The sequence below is a fragment of the Eimeria necatrix genome, genomic scaffold (assembly GCF_000499385.1).
Source record: "Eimeria necatrix Houghton genomic scaffold, Enh_scaff55, whole genome shotgun sequence".
NCBI lineage: Eukaryota > Apicomplexa > Conoidasida > Eucoccidiorida > Eimeriidae > Eimeria > Eimeria necatrix.
Window position 1 is genome coordinate 1869 of NW_013651687.1, and position 23036 is coordinate 24904.

A 23036-nucleotide genomic window follows, 5' to 3' on the forward strand; every position below is an offset into this window, starting at 1 on the left:
ACAAAATGTAGCTACTTTTAGCTTTCCAATTCCATTTTCTTGAAAATTCCTCCACTCGGTGTTCTTGCCTCCTTGGGGAGGAGGCCTGCGCCGGTGCCGGCTCAATCGCCAGCCCCAATCTCCAGACATTCACAGACAAGTCTAGTGTATACAGGCTAATTTGATGGTAAATTGCCTTATTTCGATACTAGTAAGAAGATCCTGTCCTTGTTCAGCGTGAAGACCTGTTGTAAGTCACCAGCTAGCTATCTTCTTACGGTCACCAGGAAGCCCTATTGTAGTGCCTGTGCACTACACTAAATAGGGCTAACTGTAGGCTCAATGCAAGCAGAAACATCGGGAAGAGGGCAAGTATCTAGATTAATTCGGTCGAAACAAATGATGGAGAAAATCAGGTGAAGCAGGGAAACGAATAAGGAAAATTCGTGTATAATATATTGGAATGACTAGAGTTTACAGCCGTGATAATAGACCAGAGAAAGTCAAACAGCTATAAAGATTCTACCAAAAGTTTACACCTACTGCTGAACGAAAACGCAAAAGGAAATAAAGGGCCGGGAAAGAAGCTGCACTAAGCGTGAAAATGATACAAGAGTTTGCATTACTTAAAATCTTAGAACAATGACTTTATGAGATTGTAGCAGAAGAGAAAATGCATTCTTCCCAAGAGTACATTCGCTCAATCAGCGGCAGCGCGAGGAGCAGAAGCAATGCACAAAGAAGCAGATTCCGTATTAGCCCTGAAAGAGACGGCCTCTAGAGAGACAAATTGTGGAGCAGACCTGCAACAAGAAAGTCCTACAGATGCACAACAGAAGCGCAGAGCGGAGGCAAGAAGAATGGTGCGGCCTCTAGCAGGAGTGAGGCATAGCGAGGTCTGGAGAGAGTTGAGAACAAAGATGTTCAACAATAGTTTCTTTCGGTGACAAGTGAAGCGTTGTTGGGAAAGGGGAAGTTGTGTGCAGCGTGATAACGTGCTGGAGAAATGGTCTCCAGGGTCACTGAATGCCAAATATGTAGATTGCTTTAGAGAAGCAATTGACGCGCGCGCCTGGGTTGCCAAGCCTATCGTGCTCTGTAGTCAAGCTCCAGGCTTGGGGCAAGAGCAACTGAAACTGCTGTGTTCGGCACAGCTAAGCAGAGAAGGGTATATGTCCGGGTGAAACAAATGTTTCCCTTGCAAAATGCACCTAAGGCCTAAAGGGTGATTCTGGTGAGTAATGATGGATGTAAGCCTATGGAGCCAAAACGGAAGTGATAAGTAGGCCACAGGCTGGTCTTTTGCTCAATATTGTAGCGGTTCTGAATCGGCGCTAGCGATGGAATTTGGAAGGCCCTGCTCCCGCATTCGTTCGCAATTCATTTCCAAATTAAAGTTTTCTGTCCTCACCACCGCTTATGGCATTTGTAGTGGGTTGAAATGGAGTCTTCAAGCTGGTTTCTCTCGTGCCCGCAGCGGAATCCTGAAAATGTTACCGTTGGGAAACTGCCGCAACAGCGACTACGATAGTTCTACCTGTCTATATGCGCTCAAAAGGTGCATAATGCCTCCATTAAAGACTCGTAAAGTGTGCTTACCAACGCCGGTGCTCACGGATACAGTTGCGCCCGCGACTCACTTTGTGGCACAGTTTTGCTGAGGTTTGTCATCCTCAGCTCTGCTGTCCACTGCTTGTTAAACCATAATTCTGGCGAGTAATAGCCACACTATTACATGCTGATGCTCAGGTATTCAGCGCAGTCCCAAATTTTCACTGTGGCACTGCCCGTTGCGGCACTGCCTTCCTCAGGCTGCAACATAGAATCGCTTAGAATACCACGTTGCAGCCCATTTGATCGCTGTTGTGTTACGTTGTGCGACTCCTTGCATGTTGAGAGTGAGAGTGATGCGGGATGGAGCAATTCGCTGCTCGACTCCTTTCACCGTCATGCCCGCCTTAACTTCATCTAGTGGTTGCCACCAAGGAACAGTCGAAAACCGTTCGTTTTTGTTTGCATCTATAATAAACTGATTTTGTGCCTTCAGCAGTTCCGTGCCAGCGGCGTTCCGCTCTTCAGTTCTGTGCCTCTCTCATACCTATTCGCGAGCAAGTGCTGGACAACGTAACAGTTTGGAACTCTGGTAAACATTCAACAGGAACTGACCACAACCCTCTGCTCCAAACTGCCAGTTTTCCACTACTTTATTTATTCCTATGGATGAGCAGTATACAGCAAAAATAGCCGAGGTACATTCCTCACAGCACCCAACACATTGGGCACCGACAGCACGGCGATGCACGACAGATGTTCGGTACGCCAATTAATGTCTACACACCTCACTGTGGGTAGTACTAATAAATTCTGGACTAGGACAGAATTAGAATGCTCTCTGCAACAGCGAAGCAGTTTTAGATAACGGGCGGACGAAATAGTGGCTTCTGCGTGCATGCGGATGCAGCTACATTGCATACTTTCCAGCGAGAGAGTCTCAAGAATTTTTTGTGTTCTCCTGGTAGTTACGATATTGATACATTTAGAGATGGTTGGAACGCCCTTCCTTGTCTCCACACTGGTGTTTCTTCTCACCCAGTACGTAACTAACTTCTTGAGTTCGGGTGCAATTCATGTGAGTGTAATGCCCCTTGGGGAACTTATATAATGAAACTTCTCATCAGAGCAAAGTGCATGCTACTATGAGGTAGCGGCGTCCATGTCCTGCATGCTTATCCCTTGGTGTGTGGGGAGACGATGCATCTGCCTGGCTTCACATCGCTTGTCGCCGATCACACATCCCTTAATCAAAGGTCAAGGCAGTTCTCCTCTAGCAAAATGGCTGGTGGCGTCGAAGTCTTTCAAGTTATCAACGTACACTGACCGCGAGTGCTCACGTGCCGTGCAGATGGAAAATCAGGGTGCACAACGCATAGCCATGGCGAGCACGGAAGGGCTTGTCGTCGGCTTCTCGACAGCATCCAGCAGTGAAGAGGCACGATCTGTAAGCGACCTGAGAGCCCATGTGGTTCATAGGCATTCGGCATGCCGTGTTTCACCGCTTTATTTGCCTCAGTGTTTAAGTGCATTTGCGTATATTCCGCTTGCTGCATGGTGAATATCTGAATGTCCCAGAACGAGATGCATACAGACATGTTCTTTTTAAGCAACTAAAGTGAGTGAAGAGAGCTGTCGATTGCAGTGGCGGGGAAATTGAACTTCCTTTACCAGTGTTTCCTAAGCATTTCGTTCTTCCCCCTCTGTGGTGGCTGTGTTCTTTATTCCTGAAGATTGCAGAGAATCTAATCGTGAAGAATCTCGCTGCATGCGTACAAATAGTGCCTGCTGTGGAAAGCGTCTACGAGTGGAAGGGGGAGCTTGTGGTGAGCCAGATGTCTGCCGTCGAACAGAAGGGCCCGCAAACAAGAAGGCTTCTTCGTCATATGCATTTCCTCTTCAAAAGCTAAGGCTGAGATTATTGGGCTGTGGTGCGCGTGGCAGTTTTCTGTGTGAACTTCTGTAGAAATCCGCCGAAGTCCTGATGATTATCAAGGCGCAGAGGCAACATGCTCAAGCGGTGGTACAGGCTATAAAAGAAAAACACTCCTACGAAGTTCCAGAGGTGAAACTAGACCCTAATTTGTCCAAAATGCGCCCCAGTGAATTCAAATCTGGTGAAGGGAGCTTTAAACAGTCGCGGTACGAAGAGCACTTTGTTTTGGATGGCGTCTGCGGGACCCCATTCGTATGGTGCGCGACTTGTGCGTGTTTCAGGTTGTGTTTACAGAAATCGTCGATGGCAACACAGTAAGCATGATGCCGACGCTTCTTCGGTTGCTTGTACAGCTGAGTGCTACGCTAGGTCTGTGTGGTGCTCCCAAATCCTCACAGACCGACTGACGCAAGCCCGTCAATTCGTGCGTGCTGTATCGCAGGATTACCTACAGTGGGCTCGCGCTGCCACCCAGCCTAGGGGTTCGTAAGTTCCCGGCGTGGCTGTACCTTGTTGGCGGACCGCTGCTGTGTCGAAGCACCGAGTCTCAGCTCCGTTAGCTGTACAGTCAGTTGTTCTTTATGAACGGACGATGGGAAGTATGTAGACCTATTTCTTTAAGTCGCTTGAAGGTCAAACTACGAGTGGTCACGGCTGCTCGTGCTCTTCATCATCCTTTGCGAAAATACACAGTAATTCCATCAGTTACTTAGTGCGAATTATATCCCATGGCAGGATCGCTGAAAGTGAGGTGAAAGTCAGGAACTCCCTTCAGGTTGTTCACCTTATACAGCTATATAGAACCTCGAAAACGCTGAGCTGCACCAAGCAACCACAGTACTTGCGCCGTGCACCCTGCGCTCTGCGGATGGAACAGATTTAGTGATAATGGACTCTGGAAATGCCAGATCTGCAGAGTAAGGTTCGGCTGCCATAACATTCGCACAGCAGCGACGAACTGGACACTTAGAGAGAAGGCGGAAGTAAGGCCTCGAGCGAATACTGCTGGACAACACTACTTCGTCCGAGCATTAAGCCGAACATCATCAGTGCTTGATCGGCGTTGTGAATAGATGCATGCGAATAGCCGGGGCGCATTCAGTTACGACCAACTTCAAACGCGCATCTAGAGTATTATCACATGAAATTCTCCCATCCGCCGTCACTAGGATAACGCCACCGCAGCTGCGAAAACGTACGAAGCAATTCAAAGCGCTCAACCTGACTCTCCCACAGCTGCGCAACTGCCCTGCTGTGCCATGGGCGTCAGTGGCCGTAATCTGTCAAGTGCAGGCACGGAACTCACCATGAGGGTACCGTGCTGTCGGCGGTAGGCGGGGGTGGAAGGTATCTCCCGAGCTTGTCGATGGACAGCTTGACTGTCTTTTTGAGACCTGCTTCGTCATTCAGAATCTTGCTATATTTCGCTGCAGCAGCTGGGAGAACACTCTCCACTACTGATCGGTCCACTTCACGGCATCTGATCACTACTTCTGGTTCCAGTAGCCGCAACAAGCCCTAGAGAAGGAAGTCACACTCCACCAAGATTAAACTCACTTCGACAATGAAAGTAATGGCAAACGCTACCTGCGCATACGCATCAGCTGCTGCGTCAGCTGCCGACCTGGACAATGAGATCCGTTAGAAGTTCCTTGTATCTGGCCGTATTTGAGCAGATGGCCGCTAGTTGCTTCTGAGACTGCGCATAAACTTCCGTCACAACTTGATCCTGCGCGGCGATCCGGCGGAGGCGAGCTTTGTTGATCGCTGTAGACCGGTCACTGAGTCGGCACAAACGAATGCATTGTAAACACGTAAAGTGAAGGGCAATGCCCGCGTGAGGGATGAACTGCCACAGATACGGAGTCCATTCCTCGAACCTACATTGAACGTTGTACTTCAAGCTTCTTTGCCTTCTTGTCAAATTCCTGACGTATCTTGTCCTTCATTTGCTGCACCAGTTTAAGCTTTTCAATGTTGAAGTCCTCCAATGCACGGGCCTCTATTTCCTGAGCTTTATCCTTGGCTTCGTTCAAAATGAACTTCACCATCTGCTGGATTTGCGCAAGCGCTTCTTGGTCGTCCTGCGCAAGAAATTGGAACGGGCAAGCGAAAGATTGGCATTGAGATGGTCCACACACGCAGAAAAGAACAAGAACCAAGCCCACATGCCCTACCCAACTTGACACGGCAACCAACACGTCCGCTGTCCAAGCAGCTGAGTTTCCCAGCAGAGCTCCTGCGGTGTTCTCTCCTGATTTCGGAGCCAAATTCAAAAAGGCAAAGGTTACTGCCGGGATATCACAGCTTACCATTGCCATTTTCGCGGTGTTGTGGAAATAGACAGACTATACTTCGCATGCCATCAGTTCTTGTGGCCCTGCGAACAGTGAGGAAATCACCCCCTACCAATACTCTTCTGAGTACAGATTGTTGTAGTTTGACGTTGCTTATCGAGAAACGAGCTGCTTAGGGTCTGAACAATGGTAGCGATGGACTGCATGAAACCCGCCAGCAGCTGTACCGCTACAACTGCCACTTCTCGACTTCTGCAGCCGCGCCCGAAATAACTAAGCAAATCCCCCAAAATAAAAGGAAATATAAGCACAAGCATTTTCAAAAATCATAAACCGGCGGTGTCGATTACCCATCCAACCATTTCACTACAATGGGAAACAGGTAACCAGATGCCCGAAACACGCTGCACTGGAGGGGTAACGCTGTAACTCAACTACAGCTCAGCTGAAAATTTGGCACATACCATAAAATTCGTAGAACAAAACGACGGGGAAGAAAATGCGGAGTTTCTGTTGTGGCGCTGTCCTTCCCGGTGTGACCAACGAGTACTATTGAGTGAAGAGGCGATCAGCATACAAACCAATAAAAAACGCACTTGGGTGAATGCTTTGTTTTAATTTTACACAGATAGTCCCACATTCCACCTCAACATGATCCCGTAGGGCACAGGGAGAGCGCCTGCTCTGCGTTTTTGGAAGGGCTGTTCAGCTGGTTGCGGGGCTGTCTCCTTGTACTCCTGTACAAAATTCATTTCGCTTCATGGTTTATCGTGTAGATCTACAAAATGGACGACCACTGCGATTTTGGCCGCTCACGTATCAACCAATACTTGCTCGGTTGTGAGGATCTGCAGCGCTTATCTAACCATTAGCGCTCCGTCGTTGATGCTGATATGTAGTACGAAACAAAGGCTGTGATAATTTGTTGCTTTTCAGTTACTCCTTGGCAAACAGTATTTATATTGATACGCTTTGGACTTTAACGAAGCACTGAGGTAAAGCATGGCAGGTGAAACACCAGTGTTAATTGGATTTTTTGGGGACAGTGTGCCTGATGGCGACCAAACGGCCGCAGAAGAGCTGAGCAAATTCGGAGGGAATCCGGTAAGTCTTAAGCCCGCTAGCTGCTGTGTCACTTACTGGACAGCGCCGTTCGCAACTGGGAACTATCATGGATATTGCTTCGTTTCGCCATCTGAAAGGCTGCGCAAAGCAATTTGCCTGTAGGTCTGGATTGATGGCAAGATTCCGGACGGTTTTCCCTTCAAGTGCTCGCTATGTGGAGTGGTGCTTGACTTTGTTTGCCAAGTGTAAGTCATGCAGCGCCCACTGAAGATCAAAGTACCTGTCCATCCATCGATGAGTGCAGTGACCGTCTGTTGCTGCTTCACCGATCTTGCCTTTTGATTATGCGCCAATTGTCTGTTTTCCAAGTTCAGGGCGACTCCCTACGGCGCAAACAAGAGGTGTTTGTACTTTTTTTGTTGCCATGCACAAGCAACGTGCGGCAAGAGACCCGAGGGTTGGAAGGTTCTGAGAGGTGTTGTTGAGCCCCCTGCCCCAACCCAGGCCGAGGTAGAAGCTTGCGGGGCTGCGCATGCTTCTATCAAGCGAGAGGATGACGACTTGGCGGCAGCGGACCCTTCTGACTGGCTTCAGGTTGCGTTTGGCTCCAGGACTGCTGCAAACACCTGTAGTGAGAAGGGCAATGGGAAACCGAAGGCCGGCGAAACAACAGTGGCGCTGCCTACGTCACAGTCCGCTGCTCGGCTGCAACAAGCAAGTGAACTGATGCCGGCATTTTTTGTTGAAGTTGAAAATGAGCCACCAGATAGCTCCCATTTGGACGCCACTGGTAGGGCGTACAATGGCGTGTATTCCCCTATTTTGTGGTGTCTAGGATCGTTGTTGCTTTATATGGAAGTTCATTGGGCTTTTGGTAAACAGCATTAGAACTGCATGAATGCAGGGGAAACCGTGGACTATCTCAAACAAGCTCTAACATTGTGAAGTGATCACTCCATCTCACAGCCATTTGCTGGGATCTAGGTGTCCGTGAGCTGAAGGAGGCTATGCAAAAGTGTCATCATGTCGAACCACGCATTACTGTGCAGGCTTGCGGGCGCGTGAGCTACAGCTGGAGTACGAACAGAGGTGAGCCTTTGGCTATATACGGTCTTGCACAAGTACGCCGTGGTGCTTCAACGCCAAAAAAACCTCCCGAATTGTCCGTGTGATTCAGTGAAGCGCATGAAGCCGATGAAGATCCAGAAGGCAATCAGTACGTCTCAGATGTAACAATGTGAAGCGTTTGTTAGTTTTAGAAAAGGTGGCAGGTCTCTTTTCCGCCCATACTTCTAGTGACTGCTGTGGTGCTGTGCATTCAGGAGCGGCGCCGTGGAGGCAGAAGCTTACGAAGAAAGCCCTGATAAAGTACGCCGGCCCGTTATTTTATCAGAGGCTTAAATAATGTGACAGGCTTCGCATTGCTTCTGTTCGTAAATGACGTTTCTTGCTTTCATTAGGTGTTCCTGAAGCTGCAAAAGCGCCTTTCGAGGAGTCCGAAGCAAGCTATTAGGTACAGCTTCGGAGGGAAGCCCCTTTTTATATCGCCGTTATCTAAAAGGGATGCAATGCCCCCTCCGCCCTGCCCACATTGCAGCTGCGCTCGAGTTTTCGAAATGCAGCTTGTTCCAGCGGCAGCGGAGGAAATTCAGAAACGGTGTGTCTCACAAATGTCCCTTGCATTACGGAGCAAAATGAATAGTTAGCGACACTGCATGTTTGAGCTTTACACGTTTTACTTTGAAGATTCCTGATCGGAAGGCCGCGTAGGAGATCCGCGGGCAACTCGTGTGCACTGCTGTATGCAGACGCCATTCAGCCGAAGCAGCGCCTATCGAATGGGGAGTCGTCGTAGTTTTTACATGTGAGGCGGAGCGCGACCTGTGCATTCAGCGGGCTTGAGCACCGCGAGGATGCGGTCTTTTTCATACTTCACCTTGCTCCTGCGTAGTGGGACGTTGTGCGTTGCAGGCAAGGAGGACTGTGTCCCTTCTAACGCGTATGCTGTTGAGCACGTTGCAGTCCAGGAAATATTATGAGCAGACATCTCTTGGGTTCAACTGCTCTGCTTGCGCGTCCACGAGGCAGGGGGCCAGAGTTTGTTTGCCAGCTTGAAGAAGGGCATCAACGTAGCTTATCATGAGCAGCCACGCCATCGCTAGCAGAATAGTCCACCCAATGAATGCGGCGGTGACGCGCCATCTGTTCATGAATGGGGCGGTTTGGAGGTTGGGACAAGTAGCTCCCCAGAAAACCCGGAGTCCTTCCTGCCATGCGCCTTCAGCATTCGTAGACCCAACCGAAGGGTCTCGCAGCGGTGTCCTGACAACATAAGCCATTTTTCATGTGAACACTCGAAAACTTGTCAGTTGGAGCAACTCACCGCTGAAGACCAACAATGAATCTGCCGAGATTTACCGGCGTGTTGGTCGGCTTTAGTACGACGACCGATCCCCTATGCGAAAACAGTGGGTATTCAACTGAAGCGCACGGGTCCGTCGTTACGCTTGCACTTGGGCACACGAGCGTCAGGAGGTATGTGAGGCCCTCGCCTTTCCTTCTGAAAGCTATGAAACTGTTAAATGCACGGAAACCACAGGTTTTATGGATCGCCGTACTGGTTTCGAAAGTATTCAGTCCAAGGCGGGCGCTGCCGAGAGCTGAGCAGCCATCCCTGCACACCTCTCTGGAATTGCCGAGTGTCCAAAAGGAGATGTGGCATTCGCTGAGAGCTATTTGATACTCTGGTGAAACACTTATAAAGAAAATTGCGTCGATTGTAGCACTGAGCGGAATATGGCCAACTCCGAAGGCCAACAGTAAAATCGTGGAAGTTGTACGGATCATCCGGAGTGGAGTGCGTTCCATGGCCGTATGTTCCTCAGCGTGCATTGTGATTTGTTCAGCTTTCCGACAAAAATTACGTGTCTTGCGCATGCGGGGAAACAGCACCAGGATTTGGGCGCTCCGGGTGTACATACCAGAGGCCACGCGAGCTGTAGCCTTGCCTTGTTGCCTATTCGCGCTGCATGCCGTTTACAGCATGCAGCCCGATTAGGTAACAAGGCAACTGAAACTGCCATTACACAACCAGCGTAGACAGTAGTAACACCTGTTAATAAGCCATCGCTAAACTTCAGCTGCAGTAACGACTACCAACGAATTCGCATTGCTTTTCCTGACTAGCACGCGGCAGCTCGGGGTTTCCGCTGCAAAAGGGATTGCCACAGAAGCCAATAAACATTGCATTCTTTAGTCCCTGCTGGGGACCTTCGTTCATCTGACCTGGGGCTCGCGGGCACAGCCGAAACATCCGGACCGAGGCTTTCAGGCCATCCCCATACGTTACACGGTCCCCAGTACTGCTTTGTACGAGCCACTTGCCCGCAAGGTGCTTTTGCACGCTGCCTTGCTGCGGGCAATGATAGCTGTAGGAGACAAAAGCTACGGTTCCCTAAGCATTTTATGGGGAAAATGTGCTCAGTAAAAGTGTCGAAGGAGCTAACTGCCACTAAGCGGCATCAGCATTCCACGCCTGCTAGCAAACAAAAGAAATAAAGCGTCGTTCACTCTGTGACAGGAGCATCGCTTGGAGGGGCTGCTTCTTGAGCCCAGGGCTCCTCAGATCTGCTCGTAACCGCTGCTTCCTCAGTGATATCGGCACCACCTTCCTCCTTTGTCTCCCTCTCTTCGGACTCTGTGTAGCTGGCGACAGGCGCGCTTTCAAGTGGTCCTGGTCCTTCAGCATCATGGGCCACATCGGGACCCACTTCATCCTTCTTCAGTGCCGTTGCAGCCCCCGAATCTTCCCCCGCAGCTTCTGTATCGTTCGAAAATGCTAGCGGCTCCTCAGCACCACCAGAGTTGGGTTGCTGTTTTGCTTCAGCAGAGTTATCCGCAGATCCTGCATTGCTGCCTCGCTGTCCTGTCCAAATGGGGGCCCTGAAATCACGAGCGCAAAACATAAAAACGCTACACAGACGGCAATGCACCAGACACGCAGCTGCACTGCAACAGCTTCACTAAGCCACCATAAAAAGACGTCAACACGTACCCGGAACTGGAATGCGCCAACGGCGGGGTCGGACTTCGGCGAGGCTGCTCCTCGTCGGTAAGGTCTTCATTCAGCCGGCGTTTCGGCCTGCTCAGTCTCTGCGCATCTTGATAGTCACTTAGTCGTTTTGCTCTGAGGAAAGCGAAGTCGAAATGTACACACTGGACCACGACAATACTAACGCATCCTCCTGGACACCACTATCATGAAAGCTGTACAAAGGTGGTACTGGAACTCCACATACCTCTGCTCTAACCAACTATTCAACGCCTGCGGGTCCCTACAACGCGAGAGGTAATCTTGCATAAGTTTCATGCCTGCAAAAAAGCCGAAACGCAGGCAGCTCGCAACAGCTGTCCTTAGGATCAAGCCTCAGACGCCTGCCAGCAACATGCCACGGGGTAAACTGTGTACGTGCGGCTTACATCTCGCCTTGAATTTCAGGTATGGTTTGTTGTTTTCATGAAGGAATTCCTGCTTGTTTAACGAAGGAAACATCCACTCTGGGACATTAATTACCGCTGTGAAGGCATATCGACAAATTTGCGGCGGCTCCCCATCTATGCCGAAGAGACGATCGTTTGCTGATGCCAAACACGCAAACACGCCAAATGCAACAGTAACCTTCAGCTGTACTTGGTTTAAGTTCGCGTTACTGTAAACAATCTAGATAGTACTGTTCACTAAAACGCACGGTAAGGAACTCACGTGGGCAACGTGCCGCGTCAATGTACGTGGGCGCATCTGGGAACATGCATTCTAACTTGCGAATTAGGCGCTGTCTAAAGTACAGCATTACCCCCGCCTCACAGACCCGCGGCTGAGACGACTCGCCCATTGGATCATTCAGGAAACCCATGAGCGCGAAGCATCCAGAATCGTGATCGGCTGGAGTGAAGAGGTAGGATAACTCTGCCTGTTCCACCAATCACAGCATAATCAATTCGCAGGTAAATGACAACATGCATGAGCGCACGCTTGCTGAGAAAAAACACCCCTGGCAAATTAAAGCATCCCAACGACTGCTTTCATGCGACAACAAAATGCCGGGCTCAAATTACCGGTGCATAGAGTCGTTGTTTCAGAAACATATATAATGAAGGAGAAATGGGACTTCCGTCTGCCGCAAGTTCCCCGTCTGCGGACCGCTTCTCCCCTAGGGATGTCTGCGGGCGGGATATTGAAGCAATAAGACCGCCTGCTGCCTCTGCCTGCAACTCCGCCGCCTCTTGTTGTTCCTTGGTGACGTGAACTTCAGTAGCATTTTCCATCGCCTCAGGTAAAGACTTGATTTCTCGAGCCTTCCGCTGTTTCCCACCATAACTTAACGGCTGTGGAGAAAGCGGAACATCCTGAACGTGGGTTGTTGCCGGTGCGTGCAAGTGAAGCCAAAATAAGTAAGTCGCCAGGCAATAATCTGGTGAATGCCTAGCTGTTGTCCACAGTGGAAAGTATGCAGGCAATGCCTTCTGGGTTTTCATCCGATCACCCTGAGTATCATCTGGGACACTGCTGGTATCCATCCCCGCTGCATCTGGTTGTTCTGTTTTTATGCTCTCTCCGGGACTCCCATCCTCTGCATGAGTAGCTCCTCCTTGCATTGGAGGGTTAAGGGGCTTCCCATCTTCGTCAACATCCAGCATATCCGGCCCTACTTGGGCATTAACAACAGTTGCCTCGTCAATGCGCGGTCGGCACGGGTCACGGACTGGCTGCAGAGGCTTTTCATCGCTGGCAGCACCTAAACCATCAGTGGTCAATCCGTTCGGAACTGTGTGCTCGTCCACGGGCTTCGCCTCCGAGCTAGAAGCCCCAGTAGTTGAGCTCGCGTGGTCCGGCTGACTGACTTGGGGCACTCCCTCTGCTTCGCTGCCCCTTCCAGGGGAGGAAGCGTTACATCTGACCTGCCTCGGGATATAAACATCCGGGGCTGAAGACATGTACAGCATGCTATCTCGAGGATCCAGAACTAGAGAATCCAGATCGTCCCGTAAATCCCAGAATACCATGCGAGATCCCGGCATTGTGCCAAGCACGTTTATTTGCTCCGCTAACAGGGAAGGCGTCGTAAAAGGAGTATACCTGCACTCACATAAGACAACACGCGAGTGGTCTGTCACCACTTCCATGAAATCCTCCCCCATACAGCTGAACATGAGCGCTCTGCTTTGACGGAAAGCATCGAAGGCTTCAAAGACTGCAACTAACTGGCAGCACTTGAGTGCAGAACTGATTATGAGCTGTATATTTGGGCTGACGTCATCAACAAGCGCTGATGATGGCGGTGGTCCGCCATGTTATTCGGGTCTCTGTTAATCAGCTCCTTGTTCGGTAAACGCCACATGCACATCTGCACGCACAGCAAAATGACACAGGAGTTCACATGCAGCAAAACCAGCCTACCGCTATCGTCCGTGGGTGTTTCCTAAACCGCAAAACAAAGCAAATGCTATAAGCGAAGGCATACGGGTGCTGCAATCTCCCGAGCATCGCAGTGCCCCATCAGCTCCAGCGACAGCATGCCTATGCCAATAGTTCCCTGAGTTCTGGACATTATGGCGCAGCTCGAGGCTATGCGGCCGTACGCCATCTTGAAGCCGCAACCGTATTCGTATCCTTCTGCAATCGCCCGCACCGCAGAAAGTTGCAAATCCTATGAATGTGTTTGTGCTCTGATATGCGAGAGCCACAGTGCAACCAGTGTACTGCAGGCAAATGTACTGCTGCCCGGAAGAGGGTTAAAAGAACAGATATGACGCACTTCTGCGGCGTTCGCCTGGCTCAAAGCTGCCGTAAAGGCGCAATAGCTTGTTCATTGCCGGATAGTCAAGGCCCTGCCCGTCATCTTGAACGGAAAGCATGGGATCTTTGTCTGGAGTCTCCTCGAATTTGATCCAGACATTGCGGCATCCTACAGACGGATGCATGGCGTTATCTACGAGCTGCGCTATTGCACCAAAGAGCCACCTTTGCTGGCTGCAGAGCGCCCAAAGAATGCCCGGAGTGTGCGTGTCGCGTTGGTACCATGATGGCGTCAGCCGCATTGAGTTTATCCCATGACTCATTAAATGAGAGTGCAGAGACTCCCCACCAACGGGACAAGAAACCGCAGACGGACCCCCTTGGGACATGAGCCTGTACGGGTCATCTCCCGTGAGAGATAAGACCCATGCATCCCCAAGCACCTGAGCATGCGGACAAATTCAGATCCATTAAAGCGTTACCATCCGCCTTGTTGGTGAAGTCCTTATCCTCTCCACCTAAAAACTGACCAGATAACGCGAGGAAAACAGCGACACGCACCTGATGACGTCGGAAACCACCGTGGATAAAGAGACACGGAACAGGCGGGCGGGTTGGCCGGGCAATGGGATTGTGCGTTTCAAAGAAGCAAGCCACATGGCGCTGTCGTGCGCCAAATGGCTCCCCAACATAATCCGCAGGGTACCGGGGCTTTACAGTGTACCATTGCTTCTTGGAGAAGAAATAAACGCTAATCTGATCTGTCTCTGTCGCGCGGGCACGGCCTCCCTCCATCACAGTCGTTACCCCACTGGTTATAAGCATGAGTCGCTCAATTGTCCGAGGCTCCGCCCTCTGCGAATCAACAAAACAAACTGCCCAATCGCTCAAATCCAAAAATTACACTTGTCGTAAGCGTATCCTACAAAGGCATATTCAGTTTCTCAGCAAGGGAATGTGGGACAATAAATCGAGATAAGAATACTGACAGGTTCCTGGTAACGCTGGGTAATGAAGATAGCTGCGTAGTGGGAGCGTGGCCCTATCTTTCCCTCGTAGACCTCCTGCTGCCACTCCCCTACAACGACAGGTCCAGAGTGCGCCTCATTCACTATATCCTTAATCTTGAAATGCCAGAAGTCTTCCAGCAGCACCCGCTCCCTGCATGACACTCTTCCGTTGGCACCGTGTGTCTCCCCGCCGAACAAGCTCAAATGAAGATCTTCTGACCATATCATGGAGAAACCATACCGAGGAGGCGGTCTCGTGCCTCCCACGCGAACTTCTGTCCACGTGTTGCTTGGTAGATGCAGAGCCCACATATCGTCCAAGCAGTGGAAAGAAACGTTTGGGTTCCTGCAAGCAAAACTAGGCTACACCAAACTTCAATTTCCAGTATGTAGACTATGACTACATTTAGCGTCTCTATACCCTGTAAGGCTTTTGGCTGCGCCGCCTTACTTCCCATACTTACCCCGTACGCCCACCAAAGACGAACAGGAACTCCGACAAATTGTCAGAGCTGCTGTCCCTCCAGTTTCCTGTCTCCGTCTTTGCGGGGAACACTGAGGCCGCGTGTTGATCGCGAGGTGCTGGAGGTAGCCCAGCAGGATGCTTCTTCACCCATCTACGCAGATGCGGACGCACACTCGTAAGACTTGGACAGTTGCTAATTCACTTCTGCATGCTACTAATAACCGGACAAGGTTCTACAAGTTTGTCAACTGCACGGAAGGAGCAACAAGGAGGGTGACAAGGCTTCCGGCGACTTGCGGCTACGGCGTAAAGCCCGCTTCTATTTCTCCTCCTAACTTGGTCTGCACATGTATTAGTCTCACCTTTTAAAGTCAAGCTCTAGTATGTAAACATCGTTACAGAAAAGATTGCCCGAGAGGCCCCCAAAGAGAATAACCCCAGGGCTATGCTGCAAGGTGAGGCCGTTTGTGCTGTGACCGTCTCTTTCAGACGGATACTCGCCACAAAAAACGAATATGCGAGAAGAGAAGAAATTCAGGTTAATGACACAGGCACTGCGAAAGCTAACGCCTTCTCCCCTTTCGTTTGTTCCCCCAAAGAATATTGCCTTGTTGCTGAACGATATTAACGTATGCCCGAACACCGGAACTGGGGTCAGCGGGCGTCTAACTGGCAACCACCGAACTTTCTCAAACACTGCAGCAACAACAGGAAAAAAATGCAAGCTGATACTACGCAAACACAATATGCTTATTCCGTAGATCCTACCCTTGCTTCTGTCGCTCCCGGTGCTCTTGTCACTGCTACAGCTGTAAATGATACTGCTTGCTCACGCTACAGCTACTTACCATCTTTCGTACTCTGTGGTGGCATCCGCCTGGAGTCAAGGTTGCGTCTAATCACCCTTAGAATTGCATCTCTACTTGTGAGCCCTGTGCCCGCAGCACCACCGTCAAAGGCACCACTAGCAGCATGCTGCTGATCCTGTGGGACCGCCGTCGCAGAGCGAACGCTTCCCGCTGCAACGCCGTGAGGAGTTGTGCTGCTGGCGCTCCCTGACAAGTAGGAGCAAGACACAGACAGCAACACGCAAGGCGCAATGACGAAAGAAGCAGAAAAACAACCCCCAATCACTTCAGATGAAAAATAAAAAACGTGTCTGCATCCAATTGTAGACCAACTGCTACTCACGCAAACAGCAGAAGCAACAGACCCAGCCATGCGAACATCTCATGTCTGCCCACCTGAGGGCTGAGCACTGTGTGCTGGCTGCTGGTTTGTAGTTTTGCTCAGCCCAAAAGCCTTCTCTATTCTCGCCAGGCCGCCCGCATCAGGTACACCAAGTCTCCCTGGTTCATTCTCGAGCTTTCTGACGATCGTGTGCAGCACATCGTGACCAACTACAGCCCCGATGAAACTGTACACCTTCGAGTGGGGAAGATCGTGGTTAAGGAAATCTGTGACTATTCCACGAATGGAGTTCCGCTGATCTGGAGTTGTTACACTATCACTCGCTAGCGCCTCGAGCAAGTTGAATAAAGTCGGCCGCTGACCGCCTGAACTCGGCTGACTGGGCGTGGTCCCCACGCCTTGTGCAGCTGTCACATTACTGGGTGCTGGGTGGGCCCGTGAAGACGCCCCGCCAGCCAATGCGCCCGACGTGACGTCCCCTACATTCCCAGCACCAGTTGTCACTGACTGGTGACCTGGTGCCTGACCTGCGGCTACGCTTGGGGCAGAAGCACCAGTTGAAGCTGCTGGAGCATGCTGCCGCCCTGACGCTGCATCCCCCGGTCCAGCAGCCGGCTCGTCCTCATCCATGGTCACAAACGAAGCATTGAGTTCGTCCTCCCACGCAAGCAGACGCTTTTTAAGGAGCTCCATAGCTAGGATTGAAGAGGCCGCTAGAGAAATTGGGACGGACACGGCCACCACTCGGCGGCTCGGGCACCCTGCATACGACGCATGGTACAAGGTGACTCCTTCTGCCCCCTTCGGCGAAAACATAGAGCATTGGCGCTGCACCGCCGTCATGTCTACTGCTTCCGTCGGTGAACACAGAATAAAGTGATGGGCTGTGCCATCAGTTATCAGACGGCTTTGTGAGAGGAGATGCATGCTGCGCTTCGGAAAAGGTACAGTGCCTCCCTGAGTCCCAAAATGGGTCGCCATGCCCACCAACGGCGGATCCTGCAGCGGTGGGGCGCTCATCTCCGTTGCTGCCAGTGGTAGCTTTGGCTGTTTACTTGTAGTAATGAGCGCTGAGGAGCCGACCCCGCATGGAGTACTCTACGATGGAGGCCCGAAGCTAAGAAACAGCGTCAAGAGTAAACAAAACGGATGCGTCAATTAAAGCAAAAGCGAGAAGGAAGCAGCAGGCCGGAGGATGAAGGTAGAGCTGCTGAGGACTTTGCGGAGACCAGCAGAGGAAAAGGTCATGGGAGAGCACATGAAGCCGGCATGGTGGCACGAGGTGCTCCCCATGCAGCCAGAAACAGCTCAAGCGAAGCTACACACGGCCGCTCTTCTGGAAGGTCCCATGAATCACTTCTCGTCAATCGTGGCACAGACCCCAAAGTCACCTGGCTCTGGTGGCGCCCCCGAGCAAATCGTCAGATACACTCTGACTTGAGACTAATGGGAAATATAGCCAGCTGATGCGGCCTTTACAGACGGATCGCCCCTAAAGTCGAAGGAGGGCGCTTGGGGCCGAAATTGCGTACAGGTACAGAGGGCCGCAGCCAGTGCGAGGGGGGCTGCTAAATTGACAGGAAGCAGCTTTCAGCTCGTGAGATGGCAATGCTGCTGAAATTTATCGGAACAAACAAAAATGCACGGACGGCGTGGGGTTGGCAGACGTTGGATGCAACAGTGCATGAGCCTCCCAACTATGTGCATGCTGCCAGTTGCGCTGCGGTGTCTCGCCAGCCGGGTAGAAAGGTGCAATGGTCCTCCATCATATTTGGCGTTGGCACGTCTTTATAGCGTAGCAAAGTACAAACGATTGAGAGTAAATCCTGTGGCCGACAGAGGCGAGGGGAAGCGAAGTAACAGAGCAAGCTGGTTGCCAGCGGGCCGTTGCTGAACGTAATTGCCTTTCTAGTGGCAAGCGTCCCGCTCCAAGAGCAAAAAAGGCAGAGTGGAAAGGGTAAGAAAAAACGGCAAACCACAACTTGCATGTACGGGACGATGGGCCATTACGTTGCCACTGGCGGGCGCACGGCCAGCGGCGAGGGGAGGGAGGGCAGAGGGGAGGGCGGGGGAGAGGGGGACTTAAGCGAGGCATCACTACCAGCCTGTTCTTGTGGGATCGAAGTAGCTAAAACCTTACAGTACATACTCTCCTAGCTTACCTAGCGGAAGAAAGCGGGGAAAAGACGTAGCTCTGAAGTGCAAACTTCCCCGTCGCAGACAACATGGATCGCTGAAGTGGAGTAAGGCCAGTTTACGTTTAGTTCGCCATCAATTCACGAGCAATTCAGCTAGTATGAATTCGTTAGCTACTCATCTTAGTAATATCTGAAATATGTCATTGGGGAGGCAGCTTCTTCTAGTAATCGACCACGCTGTTCCTACGATGCTCAACGCCAGAGCTCGTCCCCGCTCGCAGAATCGATTCAAATTGAACTAATACCAAGTCAACTTTAGAAGACTCCAGCCCCAAACGTTCTTCTTTTAAATGGTCTGACGCGCTAGTAACCAACTGAGCACGTGCTTTACAAAGTGGATGTTTGCCAGTGGCGAGCCGTATGGTGTGCGGTGGACTCAAAGAACATACCATCCTCCTAGAGTGTACAAGACCTGCATTTCAAGTTTTCATGGTTCTAATAGGGGCATGTGCGTTGACACTACAGCTTAGAAGCCGTGGAACCAGTCCGTCAAGCCTTTGTTCTTTCCATCTGAAGTATATCCGGAGCTTTTCATGAAAGTGTGAGCCCAAAAAAAGTGAACCATTACTTGGGTCAGGCTAGTGCGCCTCTTATGTGACAAAAGGGATGGAGGGGGTCACTACAGGCCCGAATAAAGTCAGGCTTCTCCAAAAACAGACCGTATATCCATCTCCATTTGGTTAAGCCCAGAAGTTACACCAGCGTAAATCCATGTGAGCATCTTCAGGACAAATGCTTAGTTCAGCAAGGCATACTTCTTGCTCGTCTGTCCCTGCCATCCTAGATACTCCGTGGGTGCAAGCCGTCCCTGGTGCAAGTGGGAAGTAGCTGGGGTTTTTAACCGCAGGGCAAACGTGCTCTCACTAACTGTTGAACACTTCTCCCGTTATAAAGGCATCCGCGACTGCACTACTCGCAATAGCAAGGCCACCTAACGCGACACGGAGCAGCAGCACGCTTGCAGCCTGGCCTTGTGAGGTCAGTCGCAGCGATGCCACGAACGAATCTAAATGGATGACTGGCACGCGTGTGACGCCCATTACCACTATACGGTTCACTTCCCTTGCGCGAAGGGACACACACAGCACGGCGATAGAACGTAAATGAGTTGGTAAGAGGCGCTCAACCATAGGAATGAGCGTTCGCTCTATGCATATGCATGTTGCTCAGCGGGAGATGATGAATGTCAGTTCTTAACACTTTTCCCCAGCCACGTTCAAGTAGCTAGCAGAACGGCGAAACACAGCGGGCAGGAAAGTATCTTCGCGAAACTGTTAGTAGAGTCAACCAGCACCTCCTAGCTGTGCAGCCCTACTCCCTATTCAACTACTGTGATACTGACAATATACTGCCCTAAATAACAACGCAACCTTCGGAGGCTATGCCGTATTCTGAGTGAGGTTTGATGCATCACGCGCCGCAACAGCGAAGCTATGATATGCCACGATCGGCTCAGTCTTCTCAATCTGACCCCAGCACTGCCCGGAGAGCAATGCACCCCCACTGGCAGCTGGGAAAAGAACCCAGCTGCAACCAGCACAGGCGCTGGGCGCCGAAGAGAATCATACAGACTTAGGCCTTGACCTCGGCGCTTAGGGTATTCTGTGCGGCAGCCGATTCCGTGGCAACCTTCTTACCCACGTCTTCACTTGTCTCACCATGAAGTTCCATGAGCTTGGTAACTGAACAAACAGCACAACGCACATCGCCGAATCGGAATATCTAGCTTATGTTTGGGCAAGTGAAATGATCTAATCTGCTTGTAACATATCAACAGTGGATAAGCTCACGATCGAACTTAGGCTTCTTGATGACCTTCACTTTGCGTATGAGGACGTTCTGAAGGGGGAAGATACTTCGGCAGGCGGCTTCGATGCTCTTGCCGATCGACTCAGGGATAAACTTTTTAACCAGATCTCGAAGCTGGCATTTGGAAGCCTCCGCAGCCATTATGCTCACCATCTTCTTGCGGATTGCACGGATTTGAGAAGATCTCGCATAGCACGTGCTCTTGATTTGATTGGGTCTGTCAATGCGTGCACAGAGTCGCAGCCGGGAATGCAAAACTAACATTACAAAAGCCCTTGGTAACATCACAGAGGCCTTCAATATTGCCGTCAAGGCGTGTATCAGATAAGTGACCTTCCTGCTACTCACCGGCGTTCGGTGAAGGCAATGCAAAACATGCGGAGTGTGTACCCATCAACTGTTTGAACATCTACGAAAGCTTCGATGAGCGAATGCCATTTGCGTATGAGAGAGCACAGCTTATCCCTCGTAATATTCATGCCGTGGAAGTCTGTCAGGCAGTTTCGTCCCTGGATCTCTTCGCACTGTAGCTTGATCTTTCTGAAACCTTGATCTTCATCGAGATTTAGGTCTGCAAGGTTCACTTCGTACACGCGTCCGCGAAGAGAATCCACAGCCAACTCTGCAGGCAGGTACCCGTCAAAACATCGAAAAAAAGTATGAAATAATGGAACAGCATGCCCTGACGGCGTGACCACCGGAGCGCAGGTGACTTGCGGAAAGATCGAAACGGTGCAGCGGCATCTGATGAGCTGATGAAGACACGGGGGGCATGCTTGCAAGTATTAGGCAATGTTCACACACAAAGAGTTAAGCAACTTAACAAAAAGCCTAAACTCGGACACATGGAAGTCTTAGAAAAGCCCTATTGGCGCATGAGTTGTGATCCTAGCTGAGCACTGCATAGCAACAACTTGTGTGGCGCGTACTGGTCCCAGCAGATTTCGTTACAAGAGTCTTGCCGAAACTGCGCTGCTGAAAGAGAGATGGAGCCTTCAGATCATACCACTCCTTCTTGAGGAAAGGGTCCCCAATTTTCTTCTTCCCTCCCTTCTTGCCCTTGCTCATGCGCTTGTTCTTGCCGATTGCCATTTTCGCTGAGCTTAAGGCGAACAAATTCAGGGGGACGCGCTAGAAACCCGTTTTAAACAAGTATACTTGTTAAGCCATCGCCTTATGTCCCTTCCAGCCCCGCAGCACTCGTGGGGTGTCGCACCAGCGCAGCCAATGACGTTGTGCATGCATGCCCCACGGGCTTGGTGCAACCGTCACTGAAAACTTGAGGTATATGACTCAACTACAGTGAGTTCGCAAAATTATTACATGCGGCTCATAGAATAATCTTGCGTATGATGCTTTTATATAAAGCGTTGGGCCGCTACACAAAAACTCGTGTTGTTGCAGTCTTACACGCCTACTGAGGGTATGCATGCGATGGCCTAGCCCTGCGGTTATGGTTTCCACAGCTTCTTCAATTATCTAGTTTAGTTTCATGTTGTTGACCTGGACTAGACTTCTAGCCATGGCTGATGGTGTGGCGTGTTGCTCCTCCAACTGGGTGCCGAATTACCTCTGAAGAAGTAATCCCTGACACTCGCTGCATTATTTGGTGGGAAGGCAGCCTGTGTGCTGCCATAGGTAACAAAAAAATATTCGGAATATTTTCTGTTCTCCGCAGCGTGCTGCTGAGGCTATCATGTAAAGCACCACTCAGTCGGTTTCTTTGGTCAGGTAGTGAGCTTTGCTAGGAAAATCGCATTCAATATAATACCAGCATGTAGCCAGAAACTTCTCTCTTTGTCGTTTCATAGGAGTTTCACGCACTGCGAAGGCTACAGGATACACCTCCTAACAAGCTCTCATTAAGAGCAGTTCAACAATTCGAAACCTCCCCATAGCCGCGATGCTAGTTCGCTTGACTTTCTTACCAGCTCACAACAGCTCAACATCAGTTATTTGCAAGGCGCACACAATCAGGTGGTGGATGCACTGCCCTGCCCGCCCCAATATCCGATTCCGCCTTCACTAGTTGAGCGCCCCGGGAGTTCCACCACTTCCTGCTCTCGCAACCCTGGTAATCGCCGCGTTGGCTTTTGCTGCTGAGTGGTGCCGAAAACCTTATGACACCCAGAGGCTACTGGTTGGCCACCAAGCGCTTGCATGCATGCGCACGAGAGCGTTACGCACGTTGGCTGCTACAGCTTCGCACTATTCCTTACACTGCAGCTCGACAAAATCACGATTGCCCTCCAGCAGCTGTTTTGCACGCGCCCTCTCAAGTCGTACCTCTCTCTCCACCGTAATATCTGCAAGCATGGACTCCCGCTTAGTCAAAACCTCTTGCATTCCTAGAAATGCACCTCACTGCGGTGCAATTAACTAGAGAAGCCCTTGAATGCGAGTCACGCAAGAGCCCGCTCAGTTTTTGCACTAAATTGCGCTGTCGGCGTCTTTTGTACTGAGGGTGCATGGCGGATTTGTGGCCTGTAGTTTACCGTATTGCGTGCTTGTGCACTTTAAGGCCATATAGATCACGTGACACCGAGGCTGCAAGGGCGCCAAAATACTTTCTTCTCCTCACGCGCAGGTAGTACTACTCCTGGCCATGAGTGCACACCTATACTATGGGTTAGGTTGAACGTTGTGCTCTCTGTTGAGCTTTTAAAGCTCCCACACAGAAGGCCGCCGAAGTTTTCCAACCTATGCTATGGAGTACATGGGCCTTGTGCTGCCTGTTG

The 23036-nt window shown here is 50.8% G+C and overlaps 5 protein-coding genes across 5 annotated transcripts; 2 read left to right on the forward strand and 3 right to left on the reverse strand.

Annotated features, from left to right (window-relative positions):
• Positions 1-2521: 2521 nt before the first annotated feature.
• ENH_00062800 (CutA1 divalent ion tolerance domain-containing protein, putative) lies at positions 2522-3956 on the forward strand (the record flags this gene model as incomplete). Its single annotated transcript, XM_013577188.1, has 6 exons — positions 2522-2608; positions 2882-2977; positions 3264-3356; positions 3497-3595; positions 3748-3780; positions 3909-3956. The coding sequence occupies 6 exons, from the start codon at positions 2522-2524 to the stop codon at positions 3954-3956; spliced, it is 456 nt and encodes a 151-aa protein (XP_013432642.1).
• Positions 3957-4512: 556 nt separating this feature from the next.
• On the reverse strand, positions 4513-5787 carry ENH_00062810 (vacuolar ATP synthase subunit e, putative; the record flags this gene model as incomplete). The annotated part of the gene is made up of 5 exons (XM_013577189.1): positions 4513-4651; positions 4773-4984; positions 5091-5247; positions 5351-5550; positions 5779-5787. The coding sequence occupies 5 exons, from the start codon at positions 5785-5787 to the stop codon at positions 4513-4515; spliced, it is 717 nt and encodes a 238-aa protein (XP_013432643.1).
• A 978-nt stretch (positions 5788-6765) lies between these two features.
• On the forward strand, positions 6766-8867 carry ENH_00062820 (programmed cell death protein, putative; the record flags this gene model as incomplete). The annotated part of the gene is made up of 8 exons (XM_013577190.1): positions 6766-6867; positions 6991-7073; positions 7203-7618; positions 7878-7917; positions 8151-8196; positions 8289-8485; positions 8637-8692; positions 8800-8867. 8 exons carry the CDS (start codon positions 6766-6768, stop codon positions 8865-8867), a joined length of 1008 nt encoding a protein of 335 aa, XP_013432644.1.
• A 1527-nt stretch (positions 8868-10394) lies between these two features.
• Positions 10395-17311, reverse strand: ENH_00062830 (hypothetical protein, conserved; the record flags this gene model as incomplete). Its single annotated transcript, XM_013577191.1, has 15 exons — positions 10395-10770; positions 10883-11014; positions 11127-11199; positions 11308-11466; positions 11591-11798; positions 11944-12964; positions 13141-13232; positions 13350-13501; positions 13644-14067; positions 14186-14479; positions 14614-14980; positions 15099-15251; positions 15463-15796; positions 15949-16155; positions 16345-17311. 15 exons carry the CDS (start codon positions 17309-17311, stop codon positions 10395-10397), a joined length of 4959 nt encoding a protein of 1652 aa, XP_013432645.1.
• Positions 17312-20061: 2750 nt separating this feature from the next.
• ENH_00062840 (40S ribosomal protein S3A, putative) lies at positions 20062-21390 on the reverse strand (the record flags this gene model as incomplete). The annotated part of the gene is made up of 4 exons (XM_013577192.1): positions 20062-20171; positions 20280-20515; positions 20647-20920; positions 21228-21390. The coding sequence occupies 4 exons, from the start codon at positions 21388-21390 to the stop codon at positions 20062-20064; spliced, it is 783 nt and encodes a 260-aa protein (XP_013432646.1).
• Between the last annotated feature and the right edge of the window lie 1646 nt (positions 21391-23036).